The sequence below is a fragment of the Panulirus ornatus genome, chromosome 4 (assembly GCF_036320965.1).
Source record: "Panulirus ornatus isolate Po-2019 chromosome 4, ASM3632096v1, whole genome shotgun sequence".
Taxonomy (NCBI): Eukaryota; Metazoa; Arthropoda; class Malacostraca; order Decapoda; family Palinuridae; genus Panulirus; species Panulirus ornatus.
In genome coordinates this window covers 50,543,981-50,569,219 of record NC_092227.1, presented here as the reverse complement: position 1 = coordinate 50,569,219, position 25,239 = coordinate 50,543,981, and the positions used below count along the sequence as shown (strand labels likewise).

General features: G+C 42.5%; 1 protein-coding gene across 8 annotated transcripts in view; it reads left to right on the top strand.

Annotated features, from left to right (window-relative positions):
• The window catches only part of LOC139766161 (sodium channel protein 1 brain-like), a 940,735-nt gene that overhangs the window by 741,217 nt on the left and 174,279 nt on the right, over positions 1–25,239 (top strand). For 6 of the 8 annotated variants that reach the window (XM_071694448.1, XM_071694434.1, XM_071694479.1 and 3 more), the window contains 6 exons: positions 10,902–11,035; positions 13,194–13,387; positions 17,555–17,590; positions 19,429–19,631; positions 19,974–20,246; positions 21,173–21,392. In XM_071694448.1, coding sequence (XP_071550549.1) covers positions 10,902–11,035; positions 13,194–13,387; positions 17,555–17,590; positions 19,429–19,631; positions 19,974–20,246; positions 21,173–21,392 — 1,060 coding nt within the window. The remainder of the gene's footprint in view (positions 1–10,901; positions 11,036–13,193; positions 13,388–17,554; positions 17,591–19,428; positions 19,632–19,973; positions 20,247–21,172; positions 21,393–25,239) is intronic. The other 2 variants (XM_071694452.1, XM_071694487.1) reach the window with 1 other exon arrangement.

The window sequence follows — 25,239 nt, the reverse complement described above, 5'->3', positions numbered from 1 at the left end:
AGCTAGAACCACCCTATTTGTGAGGGCAGTTCTCCATACAAGTATGGATCAATCCCTTGTATAAACGGAGCAACTACTCAGAAGAGAATAGATTTCGACATCTAAACAGGACACCCGGTTTCTTAGAGGCAGACTTTGCTATTTCCGTAATGTGGAGTGTCCAGGGAAGATTGGATGTTACTGTAATACCAAGTATGTCCATTGAGTCAAGAGGTGGAATTACAGAATCGTCAAAGGAGAGACGAGAGAGTTTTTGATAGAGAGATGTGGAGAAACTGGGTCTTGGAGGCATTAAAACTTAACAAGATTTCGCATACCTTGCTGAGATACCCTGTCCAAGTCTTGAGTTTTTCGAGTGAGAGAAGGAGCTGAATTGAAGTATGTGGATGAATGTAGTGTCGAGTCGTCAGCATATGAGTGCACTTGGCTATCTGTGGAAGAAAGGAAATCGTTGATGAAAAGAAGAAAAAGTGTAGGGGACAGGACAGAACCTTGAGGGACACTGTTGTTGATGGAGAATAGGGGGAGGCTGATCCATCAACAACCACAGATATATAGATCGGCCGGAGAGGAAGCTAGAAATGAGGGAGCAAAGTGAGGGAGGGAAGCCGAAAGAGGGGCAGCTTTGAAATGAGACCATTATGTCACACCCTATCAAAAGCTTTGGATATGTCAAGGGCAACTGCTTAAGACTCCGCTAAGATCTTTCAGGGATGATGACCTGACATTAGAAAGATAGGAAAGAGTTTCACCAGTGGATTTCGCCTTAAGGAAGCCAAACTGTGAAGACTGTGAGATTCAAGGCGTCAAAGGATATGGGAATTGAGGAGGGATTGAAGTCCATGGAAATAGTTAGAGGGGTTAGAATGGTCACCCTTCTTAGGAATGGGATATACCAACGCATGCTTCCAGGAAGGAAAAGTTTTGGTTTTTAAACAGAAACGGATCAGACGAGCAAGCACAGTTCAGATGTATACTCATTCAATTCACAAGGACTATGGATGCAAAAAGGACCATAATCCTGACGTGTTTAGAGAAAAGAAAAATCGTTTTTCGGACAGTTCGATTAAATATTCCAGGGAAAGGCACAGGATTAGTAAGAGGAGCATCAGGGGGTGAAGGAAAGCAAGGTGGTGTTAGAGAAAACCCGGGAACCAAAGAGAGTTGCTTTGTCTACGGGAGACAGCTAAAGTACCATCAGGACAGTAGAGTGAAGGAAAGGTGGAGCGACAGAAGTCGTAAGAGAGAGGTTATTGCCCTTCGTTTGAATGAAGAAACGCTTTGCCCCACGGATAACGTACTTGCAGCGATTTCGGGCAGTGATAAAAGCTGAATAGGAGTCAGATGAAGGAGAGTTTTCCCTAGCCCGATATGCCAGACCCATGCCTGAATGGCCTCAGAACGGGAACGGTTGAACCAGAATGGAAGAAGAGGTCTTCTTGGAGGACGAGGGGGTGATTGCTTCCATTCCCACAAGAATTACCTCTGCTATGCGTTTATCGGAAACAGAACCATCTCTACATAAGAGACAGCAATATACCCGAGGAAAGCCAAAAAAGAATTTACATAAGTTATTCCAGTCAGCTTTGTTTAGGTGCCAATGTTAACACCTAAGAGGGGGCTGCTGGAGGGGAAGGTGCCGTTAAAATAGATACATTTGTGAGAATGTGATCAGCTGAACCAATTGGTCAGGTTTTTGATTAGAGTTGGAGATAATTTGCTTTAAATGATTGAGATTGGAGAACGTGAGGGCTTCGATTCTCCCACCATCCGTATGGGAGGAATTCAACCATTCCCTACTGCGAACATTGAATTCCTTTAGGTAAAAGATCTTAGCTTATGGGTGAAAGAATGTCACGGCCTCGTGGATAGAGTTTAGATAGTCGAAGAGAGAGATATGAAATGTATAGAATTAGGAGAGCAGTAGGAGAAACAAAAGAAAAGCGTGGTTGTTGGGAGACGGCCCTTGAGACACATAACATCAAAGTTTGGCGGCTCAAGGTCCTTGAGGCGTATCACTATGTGTTGATGTTGGAATAAGAACAGACACCACCTTTGAACCGGAATCGTGAGTGGAGGGTATAGTTGGATATAAAAAAGGGGCGTGTGAGAGCATCATTACACAGTTGGGTCTCAAAGAGAAATCAAATATTAGGAGAGGTACTAGACAGATGGTGTTCAATAAAAGAGAGGTTACTAAAGAAACCAACGTTATACCAACGAATGTTGGTATAACGAACAGAAAAAGAGGTAGTTCTGCCAGAAAGGGAAAGGTCGTGGGAGGGGCGGGTGCTGCTGCTGCCAGAGCCCTCCCTCTCACTGGTAGTTGAGTCAGGAGGAGACCCGAAGATTCTTAGCACCCCATGATCCCAGGGACTAGGAGCCATAGGTTTGTTGGACTCTATCATAAGTATATTTAAAAACGTTTATGCAGTCAGGAGATGGTAAGAGAACTTAAGAAAATAAGTGAGGTTTGAGTAAGTGTTTGGCGTTTTAATTGTAGACTAATACAAAAAAAAAAGGTGAGCATTATTCAGGGGATTTGTAGTCTATGTTCCCAGCTGTAGGGCGTAGCTTTCAGTCTGTTTTTCACTTGCTACTATCCATTATTTAGTATACTTCAGATTGTTACTGATGGCAGCTCCAAGATCTTTCTCGTCTTTACTTTAGAGAACGAATTTCCGAATATTTGATGATCGTGGTTATCTCCCTCACCAAAATACACAACTTGACGTACGTCAACGTTAAATTCCATCTGCTTCAATTCGACGACTATTTGTTAAGATCTCTCTACTTCAGTTTCTCTCAGCGAATTGGGAGACTTGGATCTAGGTCATATAGTTGGATTAGGCTGTTTATAGAGATGACATCCAGTTGTTCTCGTATGTATGTACGTGTTTGTACGATGGAAGCAACTCATTGTCCAGTGGTGTACATAGTGCTGTGACACTTCCTGTAAACGTTATCTTCCTCGGTTTTTATTTTTGCTTCGATTGGTTTACAGTGATGCGGGTTGGGTTGTGGTTGTTGCTATCATAACTACCACTGGTTCGATTACTTGTGCATAGCTAGTTGGCAGTTTTGTGATCATTGTGATCAGATTCGTCTTGGCAAGATCGTTAGATGCGTAGGCGGAAGATTAATATCTTTATCTTGAGAGGGTTAGCCACCTCGAGGAGAAAGCAAAGATCTAGTTAGCACTTTCGAGACACTTGAGTCGGATGACAACACTGGCTCTACTGAAGCAGTTGCCTTAGCTGGTCAAGTAATGTTTAACTTTTATTCTGGCGTTTGTTATCCTGCCGTCTATGTCCCAGTGCGATACATGATTTGGTAAGGTGATCTGAGTTAGTGAATTAGGGTGGAGTGGTATTTTCAGAGGGGAGTGGTATCTTCAGAGTGGAGTGGTATCATCAGAGTGGAGTGGTATCATCAGATGGAGTAGTATCTTCAGGGTGGAGTGCTGTGTTCAGGGTGGAGTGGTATCTTCAGGTTGGAGTAGTATCTTCAAGGTGGATTGTTGTCTTCAGGGTGGAGTGCTGTCTTCATGATGGATTGGCATCTTCAGGGAGGAGTGCTATGTTCAGGATGGAGTAGTATCTTCAGGGTGAAGTGGTATCTTTAGGTTGGAGTGGTATCTTCAGGGTGGAGTGCTATGTTCAGGGTGAAGTAGTAACTTCAGGGCGGAGTGAATCTTCAGGTTGGAGTAGTATCATCAGGGCGGAGAGGTATCATCACGTTGGAGTGGTATCTTCAGGATGGAGTGGTATCTTCAGGGTGGAGTGGTATTTTCAGAGCGGAGTGGTATCTTCAGGGTGGAGTGGTATCTTCAGGGTGGAGTAGTGTCATCAGGGTGGAGTGGTGCCATCACGTTGGAGTGGTATTTTCAGGGTGGAGTGGTATCTTCAGGATGGAGTAGTATCATCAGGGTGGAGTGGTGTCTTCATGGTGGAGTGGTATCATCAGGATGGAGTGTTATCTTCATATTGGAGTGGTATCTTCAGAGTGGGGTGGTATCATCAGGGAGGAGTGGTATCTTCAGGATGGAGTGGTATCTTCAGAGAGGAGTTGTATCATTAGAGTGGAGTGGTGTCTTCAGGGTGGAGTGGTATCTTAAGAGTGGAGTGGCATCATCAGGGCGGAGTGGCATCATCAGGGCGGAGTGGCATCATCAGGGCGGGGTGGTATCCTCAGGGTGGAGTGGTATCTTCAGGGTGAAGTGGTTATCAGGGTGGAGTGGTATCTTTAGGGTGGAATGGTATCTTCAGTTTGGACCGTTATCTTCAGGGTGGAGTGGTATCATCAGGGTGGGGTGGTATCTTCAGGGTGGAGTGGTATCTTCAGGGAGGAATTGTATCATCAGGGCGGAGTGGTGTCTTCTGGGTGGAGTGGTATCATAAGAGTGGAGTGGCATCATCAGGGCGGAGTGGTACCATCAGGGTGGAGTGGTATCATCAGGGTGGAGTAGTATCATCAGGGTAGAGTGGTATCTTCAGGGTGGAGTGCTATCATCAAGGTGAAGTGTTATCTTCAGGATGGAGTAGTATCTTCATGGTGGAGTGGTATCTTGAGGATGGAGTGGTATCATCAGGGTGGAGTGGCATCTTCAGGGTGGTGATATCTTCAGTTTAAGGTGTTATCTTCAGGTCGGATTGGTATCTTCAGGGTGGAGTGGTATCATCAGGTTGGAGTGGTATCTTCAGGGTGGAGTGGTGTCATCAGGGTGGAGTGGTATCTTCAGGGTGGAGTGGTATCTTCAGGTTGAAGTGTTATCTTCAGGTTGGAGTGTTATCTTCAGGTTGGAGTGTTATCTTCAGGTTGGAGTGGTATCTTCAGGTTGGAGTGGTATCTTCAGGGTGGAGTGGTAACCAGGGTCTAGTGGTATCTTCAGGGTAGAGTGGTTTCTTTAGTTTGGAATGGTATCTTCAGGGTGTAGTGGTATCTTCAAGGTGGAGTGGTATCTTCAGGGTGGAGTGGTATTTTCAAGGTTGAGTGGTATCTTCAGTTTGGAATGGTATCTTTAGAGTGGAATGGTATCATTAGGGCGGAGTGGTATCTTCAGGGTGGAGTGGTATCATCAGGTTGGAGCGGTGTCTTCAGGGTGGAGTGGTATCATCAAGGTGGATTGGATATCATTAGAGCGGACTGGTATCTTCAGGGTGGAGTGGTATCTTCAGAGCGGAGTGGTATCTTCAGAGCGGAGTGGTATATTCAGGGTGGAGTGGTATCATCAGGGTAGAGTGGTATCATCAGGGTGGAGTGGTATCTTCAGGGTGGATTGGTATCTTTAGGGTTTAGTGATGTCATCAGGGTGAGTGGTATCTTCAGGTTGAAGTGTTATCTTCAGGTTAGAGTGGTATGTGAAGGGTGGAGTGTTATCATCAGGTTAGAGTATCTTCAGGTTGGAGTGGTATCTTCAGGGTGGAGAGGTGTCTTCATGGTAGAGTGGTATCTTCAGGGTGGAGTGGTATCTTCAGGGTGAAGTGGTATCAGGTGGAGTGGTATCTTCAGGTTGGAGTGGTATCTTCAGGATGGAGTGATATCATCAGGGTGGATTGGTAACTTCGGGGTGGAGTGGTATCATAAGGGTGAAGTGTTATCTTTAGAATGGAGTAGTATCTTCAGGGTGGAGTGGTATCATCAGGTTGGACTGGTATCTACAGGGTGGAGTGGTATCTTCAGGGTGGAGTGGCATCATCAGGTGGTATCATCAGGTTGGACTGGTATCTTCAGGATGGAGTGGTATCATAAGGTTGGAGTGGTATCTTCAGGGTAGAGTTGTATCATCAGGGCGGAGTGGTATCTTCAGGGAGGAGTGGTATCTTCAGGATGGCGTGGTATCATCAGGGCGGAGTGGTATCATCAGGTTGGAGTGGTATCATGAGGGTGGAGTCGTATCTTCAGGGTGGAGTGGTATCTTAAGGGTGGATTGGTATCATGAGGGCGGAGTGGTATATTCAGGGTGGAGTGGTATCTTAAGGGGTGGAATGGTATCATTAGGGCGGAGTGGTATCATCAGGGTGGGGTGGTATCATCAAGGTGGTGTGGTATCATCAGGTTAGAGTGGTATCTTCAGGGTGGAGTGGTATCAGGTTAGAGTGGTATCGTCAGGGTAGAGTGGTATCATCAAGGTGGAGTGGTATCTTCAGGGTGGAGTGGTATCATCAGGGTGAAGTGTTCTCTTCAGGATGGAGTAAAATCTTCAGGGTGGAGTGGTATTATCAGGTTGGAGTGGTATCTTCAGAGTGGAGTGGTTTCTTCAGGATGGAGTGGTATCATTAGGGCGGAGCGGTATCTTCAGGGTGGAGTGATATCATCAGGTTGGAGCGGTATCATCAGGGTGGAGTGGTATCGTCAGGGTGGGTATCATCAGGTTGGAGTCACCGGTGTCTTCAGGGCGGAGTGGCATCATCAGGGTGGAGTGGTATCTTCAGGGCGGAGTGGTATTATCAGGATGGAGTGGTATCATCAGAGTAGAGTGGTATCTTCAGGATGGAGTGGTATCATCAGGATGAAGTGTTATCTTCAGTATGGAGTGGTATCTTCGGGAAGGAGTGGTATCATCAGGCTGGTGCGGTATCTTCAGGGTGGAGTGATATCTTCAGGGTGGAGTGGTATCTTCAAGGTGGAGTGGTATCATCAGAGTGGTGTTATCTTCAGGATGGAGTGGTATCTTCAGGGTGGAGTGATATCTTCATGATGGAGTGGTATCATCAGGGTGGAGTGGTATCATCAGGGTGGATTGTTATCATCAGGGTGGAGTGGTATCATTAGGGCGGAGTAGGTATCATCAGGGTGGAATGGTATCGTCAGGGTGGAGTAGTATCTTCAGGGTGGAGTGGTATCTTCAGGGTTAGGGTGGAGTGGTATCTTCAGGGTGGAGTAATATCTTCAGGGTGGAGTGGTGTCTTCAGGGTGGAGTGGTATCTTCAGGGTGGAGTAATATCTTCAGGGTGGAGTGGTGTCTTCAGGGCGGAGTGGTATATATTCAGGGTGGAGTGGTATATCAGGGTGAAGTGGTTTCATCAGGGCGGAGTGGTATCTTCAGGGTGGAGTGGTATCTTCAGGGCGTAATAGTATCTTCAGGGTGGAATGGTATCCAGGGTGGAGTGGTATCATCAGGGTGAAGTGGTATCATCAGGGTGGAGTGGTATCATCAGGGTGAGTGGTATCATCAGGGTGGAGTGGTATCATCAGGGTGGAGTGGTATCATCAGGGCGGAGTGGTATCTTCAGGGTGGAGTGGTATCTTCAGGGCGTAGTAGTATCTTCATGGTGGAGTGATATTTTCACGGTGGAGTGGTATCATAAGGTTGGAGTAGTATCTTCATGGTGGAGTGGTATCATCAGGGTGGAGTGGTATCTTCAGGGTGGAGTGGTATCTTTGGTTTGGAGTGATACCTTCAGGGGAAAGTGGTAATTTCAGGGCGGAGTGATATCGTCAGGTTGGAGTGGTATCTTCACGGTGGAGTGGTATCATCAGGGTGGAGTGGTATCTTCAGGGTGGAGTGGTATCATCAGGATGTAGTGGTATCATCAGGTTGGAATGGTATCTTCAGTGTGGAGTGGTATCTTCAGGGTGGAGTGGTTTCATCAGAGTGGAGTGGTATCTTCAGTGTGGAGTGTTTTCTTCAAGTTGGAGTGATATCATCAGGGTGGAGTAGTATCATCAGGTTGGAATGGTATCTTCAGGATGGAGTGGTATCATCAGGTTGGAGTGGTATCTTCAGGGTGGAGTGGCATCATCTGGTTGGAGTGGTAACTTTAGGTTGGATTGGTATCTTCAGGATGGAGTGGTATCTTCAGGGCGGAGTGGTATCATCAGGCTGAAGTGGTGTCTTCAGGATGGAGTGATATCTTCAGGGTGGATTGGTATCTTCAGGGTGGAGTGGTATCATCAGGTTGGAGTGGTATCTTCAGGTTGGAGTGGTATCATCAATGCAGAGTGGTATCTTCAGGGTGGAGTGATGTCATCAGGGTGGAGTGGTATCTTCATGGTGGAGTAGTATCTTCAGGGTGGAGTGGTATCATCAAGGTGGATTGTTATCTTCAGGGTGGAGTGGCATCATCTGGTCGGAGTGATATCATCAGGGTTTAGTGGTATCTCCATGGTGGAGTAGTATCTTCAGGGTGGAGTGGCATCTTCAGGGTCAGGGTGGAGTGGTATCTTCAGGGTGGAGTAGTATCATCAGGGTAGAGTGGTATCTTCAGGGTGGAGTGATGTCTTCAGTTCGGAGTGGTATATTCAGGGTAGAGTGGTATCACAGGGTGAGGTGGTTTCATCAGGGCGGAGTGGTATCATCAGGGTGAAGTGGTATCTTCATGGTGGAATGTTATCTTCAGGTTGGAGTGGTATCATCAGGTTGGAGTCGTATCATCATGTTGGAGTGGTATCATTAGGTTGGAGTGGTATCATTAGGTTGGAGTGTTATCATCAGGGTGGAGTGGTATGATCAGGTTGGAGTGGTATCTTCAGTTGGAATGGTATCTTCAGGGTAGAGTGATATCTACCAGGATTTGCCATGACTTCTATTATGAACTATGTCAATATAGCGGTTAGTTTGATTTCCCTACGTTGCAAGGCGTCAGGTGGGCTTCCCTGTCGTGGAATGTAGAGGATTATGGAGTAATGGTGGTTTGGTTGCACCTTGCCAGCGTTCAGATATTCCTATTTTGTTTTGATGGCAGCCTCCCTGGCTTTGTACCGCCTGGGGGTGGCATGGTGAGGGGTCGCGTTCCTCCCGCCCGTCCGTGGCTGCTCTTGGTGCAGGCAGATAAGTATGGGGATACTATGGCGTCACTGGGTAAGATTTAGCCACTTGGATGAAAGGCTTTATGATCTGTTGATATCCGCTCATAGCGTCTCTCACAGTTTGTATGTCCATCTTTGAAAGATGAAAAAACACCTGTGGATGATGAATCACTTGTTGATAGTGGAGCACATGTTGATGATGAAACACCTGTGGATAGTGGAGCACACGTTGATGGTGAAACACCTGTTAGTAATGAGCTACCTGTAGACAGTGAAGCACATGATGAAACACCTGTTAGTCATGAGCCACCTGTGGCTAGTGGAGTACTTGTTGATGATGAAACACCTGTGCATAGTGGAACACATGCTGATGGTGAAACAAATGTGGATAGTGACTGGATCACATGTGGATTTATGAACCTCTTGTGAATAGTGATCCAATTGTGACTGATGAGACACCTTTGAATGATAGGCCACCTGTAAATAGTGGACCACATGTGGATGATGAGCCACCTGTGAATAGCGGACCACATGTGGATGATGAAACACTTTTGGATAGATAGGTAAATAGATCAATAGATTAATGTCTATTTAGTTTAGGCAGCCATATGGCTGAAAATACACAGTTGGGGTATTACAGATATTACAGAACTGGGAGGTATTGGTAGTTATTAAGTTAACTAATCATGAAAGAACTTAAGATCAAGGTGGAGCTGGATATTCTGTCTATTTATCTAATTAGATAGATAGGGTGGTAAATATACAGGGGCGTTTCTACAGTCAGTAGTATGGTTTATGAATTATACACTTGGTTGAACATTAAGTGATGAATTGTTACAATGAATCATAAGTTAACAAAACTGAGCTGTTCACTTTCATAGTTATACACTTGCTCATGGAATATTTATGACGTAGGCAATAGTAGGTAGAGGGCTGTTCCTATACATGTCGGTGCGAGCTTGGATCGGGACAAATCCTTTGTTGATAAAAAGTAATTCAAAAAGGAACAGACCACTGGGTCTTTACGAGGTTGTATGTGATAGTGGAGGATATCAGAGACTCGTACATTAGAGTGATGTCTGGAGTAGAAAGGCATACAGATGATTGAGAGAGAAAAACGTACGAACTGTTCATTCGACGGAGATGCAAATGGTGTTAGTTGTAGACTTGAAATATTTATCGTGTATTTTTGAACATATCTACAGTACTGCTTTCAACCACCCGAGTTGGTTAATCATACCATACTTTGACAGTCCTCTTGAAGAAAAGGTTTTTCGCCTCATTCGAGGTAGATTGCCCACATGTATACATCTGTTACTACGGATGAAATCTAAGGAATGAAGCCTTAAGTTCCTTATTAGATCAGGATTATGGAAGCCTTCGATTATTTTGAATAGTCGTATTAGATCACTACCATCTCTTGTCAAAGATAAATAGATTAAAGTCGTTTACTCGGCTTTCTTAGGAATATATTTCTCAGTCCAGGTGTCATGTTGGTAGACATTCTCTCATGCAACCATCTACATCCTTCCGCTGTCCTGACCTCACCTCATTCATTCCATTCCTGACGGAGGATTCTCAGATTCGACTAAAGCACAGTCAAGCTTCCTATCTTAAGTACATCTTTTTTTAACTTCATCCATGACTTATTCATGACTTTCATGCATATAGATCCACGATACTCAGTAACAGTTGTAGACTCAGTGCTTGTGTTCGAGAGCAAGTAGGGTTCTAATGAGAATGAATTATAGAGAGTTGGAGTCCCTTATACCATCCTACCAGTTTTCGATCGCGTCTTCAAATGGGATCCATGGATACACAGGATATATTCTTAACTGCTCGTGCACGACGTAACTGACGGGTCAAATGTCCCTGGGTCGAGACAAGTTTATGATGATGCTTGCGCTGTATACACACACACACACACACACACACACACACACACACACACACACCACTCGACCGGTGTGTCAAGTGGGTACTAGTTCACAAAAGAAAGTTACCGAAACCCTTAAAAAAGTTACATATCCTCACATCACAGAGTGGAGGTCCCGCATACTACTGTTCATAATTATTGTTCGTTACCATTTTATTCAAAAAAAGACATTTAAAAACCTCTTTTGTTTTTTCCTTTGTCTCATTCGCTGCAGGTTTGAGATCTCCATCTTCGTGCTGATCTTCCTGAACATGGTGACGATGGCCATCGAGCACTACCACCAGTCACGTACCGTTGCCTTTACCCTGGAGGTCTTCAATGCCCTCTTCACCACCATCTTTGGCCTGGGTTCGAGTTTTTTATATTCTCCTTCATTTCAGATGCAGTGAAAAAAATATTTCATACATGTGTATCGTGTGGTTATTTATGTATGAATTTCTTGGTATGTGTGCGTGTATGTGTATGTATGGTTATTTTAGTGTATGTGTCGTTATATTGGTGTATGTGTGGTTACTATTGGTTCATTACACAAGCTGCGTTGTCACTTAACCTTATATATATAATATATCTCTTTGCCTATTATATATTTTTATTTATTTATTTTGCTTTGTCGCTGTCTCCCGCGTTAGTGAGGTAGCGCAAGGAAACAGACGAAAGAATGGCCCATCCCACCCACATACACATGTATATACATACACGTCCACACACGCAAATATACATACCTATACATCGCAATGTGTACATATATATACACACACAGACATATACATATATACACATGTATATGATTCATACGGTCTGCCTATATTCATTCCCATCGCCACCTCGCCACACATGGAATAACAACCCCCTCCCCCCTCATGTGTGCGAGGTAGCGCTAGGAAAAGACAACAAAGGCCTCATTCGTTCACACTCAGTCTCTAGCTGTCATGTAATAATGCACCGAAACCACAGCTCCCTTTCCACATCCAGACCCCACAGAACTTTCCATGGTTTACCCCAGACGCTTCACATGCCCTGGTTCAATCCATTGACAGCACGTCGACCCCGGTATGCCACATCGCTCCAATTCACTCTGTTCCTTGCACGCCTTTCACCCTCCTGCATGTTCAGGCTCCGATCACTCAAAATCTTTTTCACTCCATCTTTCTACCTCCAATTTGGTCTCCCACTTCTCCTCGTTCCCTCCACCTCTGACACATATATCCTCTTGGTCAATCTTTCCTCACTCATTCTCTCCATGTGACCAAACCTTTTCAAAACACCCTCTTCTGCTCTCTCAACCAGACTCTTTTTATTACCACACATCTCTCTTACCCTAACATTACTTACTCGATTAAACCACCTCACACCACATATTGTCCTCAAACATCTCATTTCCAGCACATCCACCCTCCTGCATACATAGCCCACGCCTCGCAACCTTACAACATTGTTGGAACCACTCTTCCTTCAAACATACCCATTTTCGCTTCCCGAGATAATGTTCTCGACTTCCACACATTGTTCAAGGCTCCCAAAATTTTCGCCCCCTCCCCCACCCTATGATTCACTTCCGCTTCCATGGTTCCATCCGCTGCCAAATCAACTCCCAGATATCTAAAACACTTCACTTCCAGTTTTTCTCCATTCAAACTTACCTCCCAATATATATATATATATATATATATATATATATATATATATATATATATATATATATATATATATATTATATATTAATGGACGTTTGTGGCGTAGCAGTCGGCGTTCCTGAGCTTAACTCATTCACAGGCCACCAGGGTTCGAGCGCATAGCTTCGAATCCTTGTTGCAGCATCGGTCCACAGTCAACCCAGCTGTTCAACCTCCCCTAGGGGTTGGTCGATAGAATGGATACCTGACGAGATGTATGAGTGGGTGGGTGTATGTGACTGTAAGCACTATAGGTGTATGTTCGTGTATTTATGTGTGTGTGTTTGTGTGTGCTTGCATATTTTGAAGGACAAGGTAATATTGATGTATATTTTTCATTATATAACCATAGAAACAAAAATCCCAGACAGTCTTAGTGATCATAGACGGCTGCCATGAAGATGATACCAAGATATACTTTCTGAATACTTCACGAGTCAGAGCCTTTGGTCTAGACTCATAGAAGATGGGATTTTTCCTCGCTCATCTTAAAGCATCATTAAAGATGTTAGGTATCTGTAGTAATCTACTTAATTCCCTAATATATCTGGGCTAGATAAACCCCATTACAAGCAAACGTTCCCTTTGTCAGCCTATGTTTCAGTTAAGTAAGAGTGTCGTAACTTGTCCATAGGAACTCATGAAACAGTTTCAGATTCTAAAGTCACACCTTTCGACTCATTAGTCCAGTTGCCTTGTGGCCTGGAACGTATCATCCTCCAGCGTGTGTGACACAGTTCATGATAATGTCTTAAATGTTTCACCCACGTGATCCATCACAGAATATCCCTTTGTCTTTTAACACCTACTTCGCCTGTCCATGCACCATACAGAGGCGATCGTGAAGATCATCGGCTTACGCCATCATTATTTTACGGTGCCATGGAATCTTTTTGACTTCATCCTCGTCTTCGCATCCATCATGGGCATCCTTCTTCAAGATGTGCTCACCAACTTCCCCGTCAGCCCGACGCTTCTCAGGGTAGTCCGGGTCTTCAGGATCGGACGCATTCTCCGTCTTATCAAGGTATGTGCCACTGACGCCCATGGCGTTCCTTTAGCTGTACCTCAGGAGGATGTACTAGGACCCTGCAAGTTTGTTGTGGTGGATGATTACCCTTTGGAGTATCTCAGTTTGATGTCGTATGGTTCAATGTTTGTACAGTACGTCTTGTGGGCTGAGCTGGTGCACTCCCGCAGGTTTGTCATTGTGGATGGAAACCCCAGTGGAGTATTTCCCTCTCTAGGTGTCACTGAGTGCAGTACTGGTATGCAAACTGTTTCAGGGTGGTGTGAGGAGGTTCCTGCAAGTTGACATAGGATGAAACCCCCTGAAGTATATTAGTCTGATGCATTTGTTTTGTTGTCAATGGAAGAGTCTCACGAATAGCATAATGATATATGTATAATCCTGATAAAGTGTTGGAACCTAAGAATAATATATTCAATAGTAACCAGCTCTGTTCTGTGTATGACTATTTCAGCTTTATTCAGTAATCAAGCATCAATGTTTTGATTGTTTCACAAAATGTCGTAGCACTGTCATGAAATAAGTAAGACTATAAAACAGAATATTTTACTTCTTATTTGAACCATTGCCCATTATTGTTACTTTCTCATTTAATACTTATAAGAAAGATAGAAACCACTTTTTAGTAAGAAGCCTGTAGTATTAAACTTTTTGATCTTTTATGATGCTTATGGAAGATATATAAGAAATATAATTCTTAAAACGTTTAGTACTGATGATGTCGTACACATTGAATATATTAGCCTGGCACCTGACATTGAGAAGCTAGAGCAGGTTCCTGTGGCAGAGGTCAGAGGTCATCATGACGTCCAACACATATATCACCCAGATGTCGAGGTCATGCACAGTCACCTTTGTCCGTGCTGATAATCTGATAAACACTGTAATAGGTTATAATGTATTTGTGGTATTTACATTGTCATAGGAGAGTACAGCATTGATGCAGTCACCTCTTTAATGTGCAGCATTGATGCAGTAACTTCTTAATGTGCAACATTGATGCAGTAACCTCTTTAATGTATTTTGTCAGATTTGATAACTGTATTGTGAAAATCATCTTGACATGGCAAGATCAGTGATACGTTTGCATTGTCTCTAAAGAAACAAACACACTATTAATGATTAATTTGTTGCTGAGAAACGCCATAAAATGCTCTTTCTTGACGTGTTCCCTCACACAAACATTATCACTCCTTACCAACGCGCTATACTCCACCCGCTGGACAGCTTCCTTATTTACGGTTATGCATATGAATACAAATGACATTTGAATGTGGAAGTAAAACTGCTCACGATTTGGATGTCATGGTAATGCTATACAACATTTGGATGGGGAGCTAATACTGCCCAACATTTTAATGTGGAGGTAATACTGTCCAACATTTGGATGTGGACTTGTTACTAGCCAACATTTGGATGTGGACTTATTACCAGCCAACATTTGGACGTGGTGATACCATCCAACTTTTGGACGTGGAGATTATATTGCGCATCATGTAGTATTAGTTCACAGCATTAATGCTAGTATTAGTTCAAATGCAAATGATGGGGTAGTATTAGCTCCATATCCAAATGTTTGGTCGTATTACCTCTACATCCAAATGTTGGGTAGTATTTCTTCCACATGGAAATATTTGGTAATATTACTTCCACATCCAAACGCTTGGTAATGATAGGTTCACATCAAGTGTTGGGTAATATTAACTTCACAACCAAATGTAGAGTAGTAATAGCCCCGTATCCAAGTGGTGTGTATTTATGTCATCTCATCACTTCACCACCTCGTTGTTCTCAGACGTTAGGCGGGAGAACCAATGTCAAATGAGTAATTACAAACTTCTGTGAAGGCTTGATCGGTTAATGATCGTTTTGGAGCAGCAAACGTCTTTCATATTGTTCTAAAAGTAAAACACTTCTAAAGAAGGTATTGAGCCATTTGCAACGTAGTATACACTTAGAAGTAAATGTTACCGGCTAGAGTTCGTGCATCATTCCCGGGCTGGCTTTTACCGTTTTTCTTCCACGCATCTTCATTGTTTATAAAGCTTGTGATTGGCATATAGCTCTCTTCCTTTCACTAACCACCTGGAAGCCTTTTTCGGCGAAAGTAAGAGAAAATACCACAAAAAGTTTAGGTAGCGATAAGTTCGGATAGAGTTCGTTAATCACTTTTACAGTGGCGTTCGGCCCACTTGGCACTAACAGTGTTGTTATCAGGTACAACATTTTGGATGAATCATACAGAAAACTGACCACTGTCTGTACCCAATTATACAGCACTATTGGTCATACTCAATCACCAGGTGGTGAAGGAATAGCGTAAATAGGCTTCAGCATCACATTCTTGTGCGCGACTGAAAGAAGTGGAGAGAAAGTACTACCTAAAAGGACGAATATAGCAGTAAAAGTGAACTTGGGGATTGAAAGAATACTGTTAGTCCCATCGAAGACTTGAAAGTTTTTGAGTGTGGAGGTTACTGTCAGGATATGGTCAAAAACGACCCGAGTTAGGGATAGAAAATACAGGTCAAGGTAGAACGTATGACAAGACCACGAACTTGTCTTGGTATTTACCTCTTTCGAGTTATTGATATACAACAACCTCGTAACACAAACAAAATGACGTAGGATAGCGAAATAAGCAAAGGAAGTATGAGTGAAAAAATGAAATAGAATAGCTCTATTAAATTTTCTTTTTAAACTAGAATTCAAAAAAAATTTTATATGAGACTGAAAGAATACGAAAATGCTTACGAAAAACAGAAATATGTCATTTTACATATAGAGAATCTTAGACACGCTTGGCAAAAAAGTTGACATACCCATGATGACTAGAGCCATACACAGTTGCCAATAACTCATCCATACCCTCGGCAGGATGGACATTGCCGAAGTGATAAATTTTTTGGAGAATATTAAACGATGTTGTAGTAAAAGATACTTTATTTCATCTCTTTGCCAACACTGCGAGGAAGTTGCCAGAAGAACGGTGAATAACAAGCAATAAATAAACAGAATGGAAGTTGCTGGCGGTGATAAATTTTCAGAACAATACATTACTGACCGGGAAGATTGTGCTGGCCATTTCCCAGCATTGTGTTTATCCTGCTGCCTCAGCATATTCCAATCCTTCACTCTTCGTCTGTTTCTCTTCATATTAATGTTATCATATATTTCTTCTCATGATTGTTTTCACAAGAATGACTAAAGTAAGGATCTGTTACTTAAGTTAGCCTTGTAACCTGCAAGACATTGTCACTGATCTTGCTATGTATATGTCAGGCTTCATAGAGACCCAGAACCCAAGTTTGTACTGTTATGTAGCTTTTGGGTGTAGTGACGGGCTTGTAGTGAATCATTGGGCATAGTGTTACGGTGTTGCTGCAGGAAAAAGAGACTTTGTAGCCATGAATAAGAATGCTGAATGGAAAAGTTGACAAAAAAATAAGTGGAAATAGCAGGATGTACTGTAAGTGCGTGAGATGATAGACATAACGTATTCAGTGGGATACTTGCATCCCACTTACATAGTTGTCTTTAACTCTCATACAGTTGATAATTGTTGAGACTACCTAGAATATGAATCTTAATTTGTATATGAGGAAGAGAGTGTAAGTGCCGTCGAAGGAGATATACCATGAGTCTGTAAGGTGCAGGTGGAAGATGTTCATCTACGCTGCCACAAAGTTTTGCCCGTCACAGGTGCAGCTGCGTCTCACAGCGCTTATCTCATGGCCATATGTTCTTCCATAGCATTTAATGTTCTCATCCTTCAAGAAGTCTAACACTGGTTAGAACTGGTTGTCATCTTGATTCACCACTGGTGTATTATTGCTCACGTACAACAATACTACAAAGGCTCTTTGACTGCCTGCCTTTATAAAGTCCGCCCCAGTTAAATATGTGCTAAAAGTAGTTGAACATGTGTAGGGTGTACTCTGTACAGATTCTTGTAATCACTGGCAGATATTAACCTATGAAAAAAAAAGTGTCATTTTGTTGGAATTTGGAAGTTGCTACATAGAATGATGATAGATATCATTTTACCGCATTAATAACAAGAGTATGTTAGTATGTGCCAGCGGTTCCACGAGAAACTCATGAAAGTACCAAGTGCCGATGATAAGTACTGGAATGTCTATTTAACCTCCTTATTCCCAACAGCCGACGGTGAACGGCCGAAACTCCTTCTTCGGTCAGGTAGCCCTTATATGTTAACGTCCATAACCACTTGAAATATTGCACCTTCCACTTTGCAACTCCCATGTTTTCTTAAACTGTATTTTTCTTGGATTGTTCCAAGAGCACGCCCAGACGGACTGTGTTGTGCCCACGTGTCTAAAATCGTCACACCAAACTCCTTCATGGATCACAGTTTACTGCAAAAAGACAAAAGAATAGTAAAGCTTTTAACCTCATCATTTTTTAACATCTTATAAAGATGGTAAATGTATTCCACATATACTTGTGTAATAAACACCTCCTAATGGGCTGAGAAGAGATTTTAGAACTTCTCCAAGGATATTCAGGCCACGCCAAATATCCTTGGATTACCAATGTATACAGTTGGAGCACAAACAGTAAATCATAAGTCTGGTTATCTAAGCAAGTCAGTAAAACTGTGCATGGAAGAATCTAAATAGATCAGTAAATGTAGAAAAAATATCCCACTACCATTATCTAACTAAAGGCCAGATACATAGTAATATACTTTTTTTTCTTGGATAGTGACTCCTTAAACTAAGAGAGAATTTTTTATATAAATAGAAGAGATAGCAGTAAGAATGACTGATATAAATGGTATGTCTTGTAAATTTAACTTTTCCTTGCTTTGGTCTGATCTACACTCTTTTATCATCCGTACTGTCATAGTTTTTTTGTCTTGTTTTACTCACAGAGTCTGCCGCAAGCAAAATGTTTCTGTAGTTAACAGCACATTCGTCAGCTCCCTACACAGACACTAGAATTGCTTTTTGTGTTTTCTTTGACACCCTTACGTGACACACCAGACCCTATGCAAGGACAGCACTTGAGTACAGCACATACATATGAAGTGCTACACTAGTTAGTACCTCGGACACACTTGTTCCACTCGTTCTCCACGATGGGAACCAGAGAGGGACGACCTCTTCGTGGTTCATCTCGAGACCCAGTGGTCCAAGTCGTACGTCTTGGGTTACACCAGTTAGTACTCCTTAAATGTTCAAGCTTATAGGTGCTGCTTGGACTATGGCAATTTACTGGAAGCACCAAACAAAACTCACTAACACTACTTCTACCATTATTACAATCACCTTTAATTATTTTGCTAAGCCTTTGGCTTATGTTGTGCATACTAGACTGAACCTGAGTTGAAGTTTTGTTTGCGTATTCCGACTTCATTTATTATTATCAATTACCCCAACACTTATTTATATCAACTGAACACAGTAAGTTCTGTTTCACACCCCCTGGTTTCATTATGGCTGTTTGTGTCATCATTAAATGATTGAATACTAAACAACATCTTCAACATTTTTATAGGATAAGTTTTTTTCTTTCAGGGGATGTCCACTAGACTAGCCACTAGGCAAGTGATGTCACCGTCTATACTCAGTTATTTAGGAGGATTGTTTAACTTGATATTACATGCAAATCAGCATAATTACTCCTTGAATTTATTAGAATATCTCACCAATTTCTTCAAATTATTGAGTATAGAATGATAAAACTGCCTTTGTATGTTTGTAGGTAAAGTTACAATAGTCAGAGGAAACTCAGTCTTGCATAAGATAATAACGTAAATTAAGTATCCAAAGAAAAACTTTGTATTGCCAGAGATATTCCCTAATGTATCTTGTGAGGGTAGCTAAGCCGAACTAGGCCCGCTAGTTTTTTTGGCCGTCCCCTTCTAACTGATAAGTACAACAGAAAAAGCCCCTTTGATTGAAGGAACTGGCTGGATTAATGGTCTGGGTCCAGCGCAGAAACTACTCATAATACCCAGATAGTTAGATCTCTCTTATTTATTGCTGAGTTGGTCCTCCGTATTGTTCCAGGCTGCAAAGGGGATACGGAAGCTGCTGTTTGCCCTCATAGTATCTCTCCCGGCGCTGTTCAATATTGGCGCACTGTTGTTCCTCATCACCTTCATCTACGCCATCATAGGCATGGCAGTGTTCGGCCATGTACAGAGAAAAGGGGCTCTCGACGATCTGGTCAACTTTGAGACCTTCGGCAGCAGTATGATGTTGCTGTTTAGGTACATCCATTATCTGTCTTAGTCATTATACAAAATGTATATTGGTTATTGATCATCCAATTTGTTTGTCGTTACTTGAACTTTGTGGTTTGGATGATTTGTGTAGAGTTTATTTTACTGTTTAACGGTTCCTTTACACCTTTATGTAATGTAATGAAAGTTTTTGTCTGTAGTCAGTCTCCATCACAGGAAACTCACTCATTCCATAGCAGTTAATGTTGGTAGATACTTGACGATGAGATCAAATAAACCTTAGCCATCTTACAGTCCCTCAGATGTTGTCACCGGCCAGTGTGACAGTCTGGAAACCATCACATGATCACTTGACTCTCTTACTGCCAGGCTCATCACGTCAGCGGGCTGGAACGACGTGCTGGACCCTCTGATGGCTCAGCCCCCTGACTGTGACATCAACTACATGGACCAACCGAACGGCAACTGTGGTCACCCTGTCATCGCCATTGTATTCTTTGTATCCTTCATCATCATCAACTTTATGATCGTCATCAATATGTACATTGCTGTTATTCTGGAGAACTTCAACCAGGCCCACAAGGAGGAGGAGATCGGCATTGTGGAGGACGACTTGGAGATGTTTTATGTTAGATGGTCCAAGTGAGTAACATCTTTTCCTATTTCCTCTGATGTCTTCTTCCTCGGAGGCCAGTTTTAACTAATATTTTTTTTTTCAGTTTTCATATTTCTTATTGTCTCGTATGTTTAATAGTGTACTCACACAGTCTTAATCCCTGGCAGCTATTTCCTCAGGGTCTTTCGAGAGATTCCAGTTAGGTGGTCAGATACAAGTCGTATACATTACATATTCCTCAACCCATCTCAGGGCTAGATCTTCCTCTCCATCCAACACTCAACCATGGGCTCCTCTCCACCCACCACTTCACTGAGAATTCCTCCCCATCTATCACTTCACTACGGGTTCCTCCCCACCCACCACTTAACAGTGGGTTCCTCATTATCCACCATTTCACTACTGGTTCCTCCCAACCCACCACTCCACCAAGTGGATAGTGGTTGGTCTGTACTGATTGGTGCTGGACGGCGTAGCTCAAGTGTGATGTTGGGATTTAGATAACTTTGTTAAGTACTGGCGCCTGATGAGGTGGATTGTTTCCACGAAACATGACGTGCCACATGTATAGAAAAATTACGTGCTAAATAAAATTGTATGAACTACTGAATTGCAATTTCACCATATATATATATATATATATATATATATATATATATATATATATATATATATATATATATATATATATATAGGTCGATAGACTAATAAATTGATAAAGAGGTACAGAGATAATTATAGATTTACTAGAAAGTGAAAATCTTAGATCATGTGAACTTTTAGTATACACCTTACATCTGACGTCTAGTGTTAAGAGCAATCATATCTACGAATACCTGAGATGTGGTGACTGTAGGTAGACGTAGGATGAACAGTGTATGATATGAACACCCTGATCTTACTAAGATGGATATTCATTTTTTCTAATCAATGAATTTGCTCTAATTTCCAGGTACGATCCCCACGCCACCCAGTTCATCAACTTCTCACAACTCTCAGACTTCATTGCCAGTTTGGATGCGCCCTTCGGCATACCCAAACCGAACACGGTGGCTCTCGTCTCCTTCGACTTGCCTATTGCCAAAGGGGATAAGATCCACTGTCTGGACATCCTTCATGCACTCACGAAGCATGTCCTCGGGCATGTAGAAGAGACCGAGGAATTCAAGAGGGTGAGTGTCTCCAAGGAGTTGTCACAGGGCAAGGTTACACAGCTGGATATTTTTTTTTTCATATATATATATATACTAATCTTCATGGACAGTCGTACTCTAGCCAGTTGTGTGTGTGTGATGGATGTGGTGTATCCCGTGCTAGGTATTGAGCAGTTGTACTGACATTAACATTCATCATATGGAAAATCAGTGTTACCGAGCACATGATCATTGTTGTTCCTCAGTGTGGTAAGCAGGGGCGGGGCTTCCACCGTGGAGGGGGGAGGCTGCTTCTCAAACCCGATGGCTCACCCTCCTCCTACTTATATATATATATATATATATATATATATATATATATATATATATGAGAGTGAGTGTGTGCGAGATACTACCCTATGACCTCCCCACCCCAACTCAGGGGTTCCTGAACCTCCAAGGCAGGCGACTGGAAGGATTCCTTTGCAGTGAGAGGTTCTCTGACGTGGCTGTTCTCTCTTTCGTCTGCTGACAAGAATGCAGCCTTGTCAAAGGTGACTTTTCACTCGCGGTGCAACCTCGAGCATATAAGAGTCCCATATATATATATATATATATATATATATATATATATATATATATATATATATATATATATATATATATTCTGAAGCCTCATTCACAGTACAGTTGAAAACATACAGACAGTATTAATATTCATGATCCTCCCTACCTCTCTCCTCCACAGGAACCCTGCCCCTGTTTCTGTGTTGTGTGGTGGAATACGTGGCAGGAATGCAACATAGTACAATGCAGATTTTGCACTTTCCTTACATTTGATTATTATTTTTTGTATTTTTTTTCTTACATTCTGTAAACTTTATGGACAAAATTGCGTTGTGTAAAGTTGGTGGTGTTGTGTGGTAGGAGTCACATGTTCTCTTTTTTTTAAAATAACCAAAATTGGGATGATTTTACCAAATTAACATAAAGAAAATAAAGAAGATAATGATTCAATACTTGTCATAGTTACGTGCTGATTGGTTTATGTATTTATAAATAGATAAATGAGTATGAAATGTAAATTCTGAGAACAGAACAGTTGTTTTTAACATCAACGATTTTTTTTTAGTGCTAATTAATGAAAAAAATAAATGGAGTCATATTGGATAACATTTTCAAAAATTTATGAGATGGTTATAGTCTACGTATATTCGGATACTCAAGTGTTGTCTTCAGTACTGATGGAATTCCGTTTCATAATATGACTCCATAACCAAGATTGACATTAAGATTTTGGTAGATGATTCCCAAATGGTTATCATTAGTGAGTGGCTGAAATGGAGTTAGATGTCATATTTCTGTTGTGACAATAACAGACATTACGATGTACATTAATTAGTATATACTAACATGCATATAGGAACGGCTAACCATCGTACTCCTTGCTTAACCCCCGTCTGTCATTTTTTGATAAGCGCTCCCCTGGCTCATTCATCTGCTCTGATTAGCTCACACATTCCTCCTCTGTGCTTCCCTTCCCTTAGATTACCTGAAAGTAGCATTTTATTGTCTGTATTCTATAACTTGACTTGGGTTCTTGTCTTGGTAGAAAATTCACATTTTCTCAACCATTACTGTCATGATCTGAATCTCCATTACAAGTGTTCAGATTATTATATACAAACAAGAATATAGAAGAGGCAATCGAGTGTAGGGTGTGTCTAGAAACAGAAGAGAATGATAGGTCATCCGTGCAACACTGGTACACGATATAGGTTAACAGGTTCATACTTTGGTATCACTAGCACAACATATACACTCATTATCTACCATTATCATCATATACAACGATACCTGGCACTAGTTCTTGCGTGAAAAACAGGAACAGTAGCCAATCATCCACCAGTACCCATGATTGAGAACCAAGAGTGGTAGCCAACCATCCGCCAGTACCTATGATAGAGAACTTGGAGTGGTAGCCAATCATCCACCAGTACCCATGATAGAGAAGCAAGAGTGGTAGCCAATCATCCTCCAGTACCCATGATAGAGAAGCAAGAGTTGTAGCCAATCATCCTCCAGTACCCATGATAGAGAAGCAAGAGTGGTAGCCAATCATCCACCAGTACCCATGATAGAGAAGCAAGAGTGGTAGCCAATCATCCACCAGTACCTATGGTAGAGAACTAGGAGTGGTAGCCAATCATCCACCAGTACCCATGATAGAGAAGCAAGAGTGGTAGCCAGTCATCCACCAGTACCCATAGAGAACAGCTGTCTCTGTCATGGGTACTGGTTTCTGAGTGGTTACCATTTTTGTCTGTTTTACACTTGTGGTCGAGGTTCGAATCCTTCCTATGGAGGAGGTCCGTGTGTGGTAGGTTAGTGCAGGTTTTTCAAGCATACGTCATATTCTTGTATGTTCTTGTTAGAGAGGAATCATCACTGACGACTGCCCACTGTCTGCCAAAAGAAAACGGCGAGAGAGTCCCTGTAACATTATCAATCATCAACCAATGAGAGTCCCCAGAACATCATGAGTCATCAGGCAGTGAGAGTCCCCAGAACATTATCAATCATCAACCAATGAGAGTCCCCAGAACATCATGAGTCATCAGGCAGTGAGAGTCCCCAGAACATTATCAGTCATCAGCCAATGAGAGTCCCCAGAACATTATCAGTCATCAGCCAATGAGAGTCCCCAGAACATCATTAGTCATCATCCAGTGAAAGTCCCCAGAACATTATCAGTCATCATCCAGTGAAAGTCCCCAGAACATTATCAGTCATCAACCAGTGAAAGTCCCCAGAACATTATCAATCATCAACCAATGAGAGTCCCCAGAACATCATGAGTCATCAGGCAGTGAGAGTCCCCAGAACATTATCAGTCATCAGCCAATGAGAGTCCCCAGAACATCATTAGTCATCATCCAGTGAAAGTCCCCAGAACATTATCAGTCATCATCCAGTGAAAGTCCCCAGAACATTATCAGTCATCAACCAGTGAAAGTCCCCAGAACATTATCAGTCATCATCCAGTGAAAGTCCCCAGAACATTATCAGTCATCAGGCAGTGAAAGTCCCCAGAACATTATCAATCATCAACCAATGAGAGTCCCCAGAACATCATGAGTCATCAGGCAGTGAGAGTCCCCATAACATCATGAGTCATCAGGCAGTGAGAGTCCCCAGAACATTATCAGTCATCAGCCAATGAGAGTCCCCAGAACATCATGAGTCATCAGGCAGTGAGAGTCCCCAGAACATTATCAGTCATCAGCCAATGAGAGTCCCCAGAACATCATGAGTCATCAGGCAGTGAGAGTCCCCAGAACATTATCAGTCATCAGCCAATGAGAGTCCCCAGAACATCATGAGTCATCAGGCAGTGAGAGTCCCCAGAACATTATCAGTCATCAGCCAATGAGAGTCCCCAGAACATCATGAGTCATCAGGCAGTGAGAGTCCCCATAACATCATGAGTCATCAGGCAGTGAGAGTCCCCAGAACATCATGAGTCATCAGGCAGTGAGAGTCCCCAGAACATTATCAGTCATCAGCCAATGAGAGTCCCCAGAACATCATGAGTCATCAGGCAGTGAGAATCCCCAGAACATTATCAGTCATCAGCCAATGAGAGTCCCCAGAACATTATCAGTCATCATCCAGTGAAAGTCCCCAGAACATTTTCAGTCATCAACCGGTGAAAGTCCCCAGAGCATCATTAATCATCACCCAGTGAGAGTCCCCAGAACATGATCACTTATCATGCAGTGAAAGTTCCCAGAAAATCATCAGGCAGTGAAAGTCCCGAGAACATCATGAGTCATCAGGCAGTATAAGTCCCCTGAACATCATCAGTCAGTGAGAGTTCCCTGAA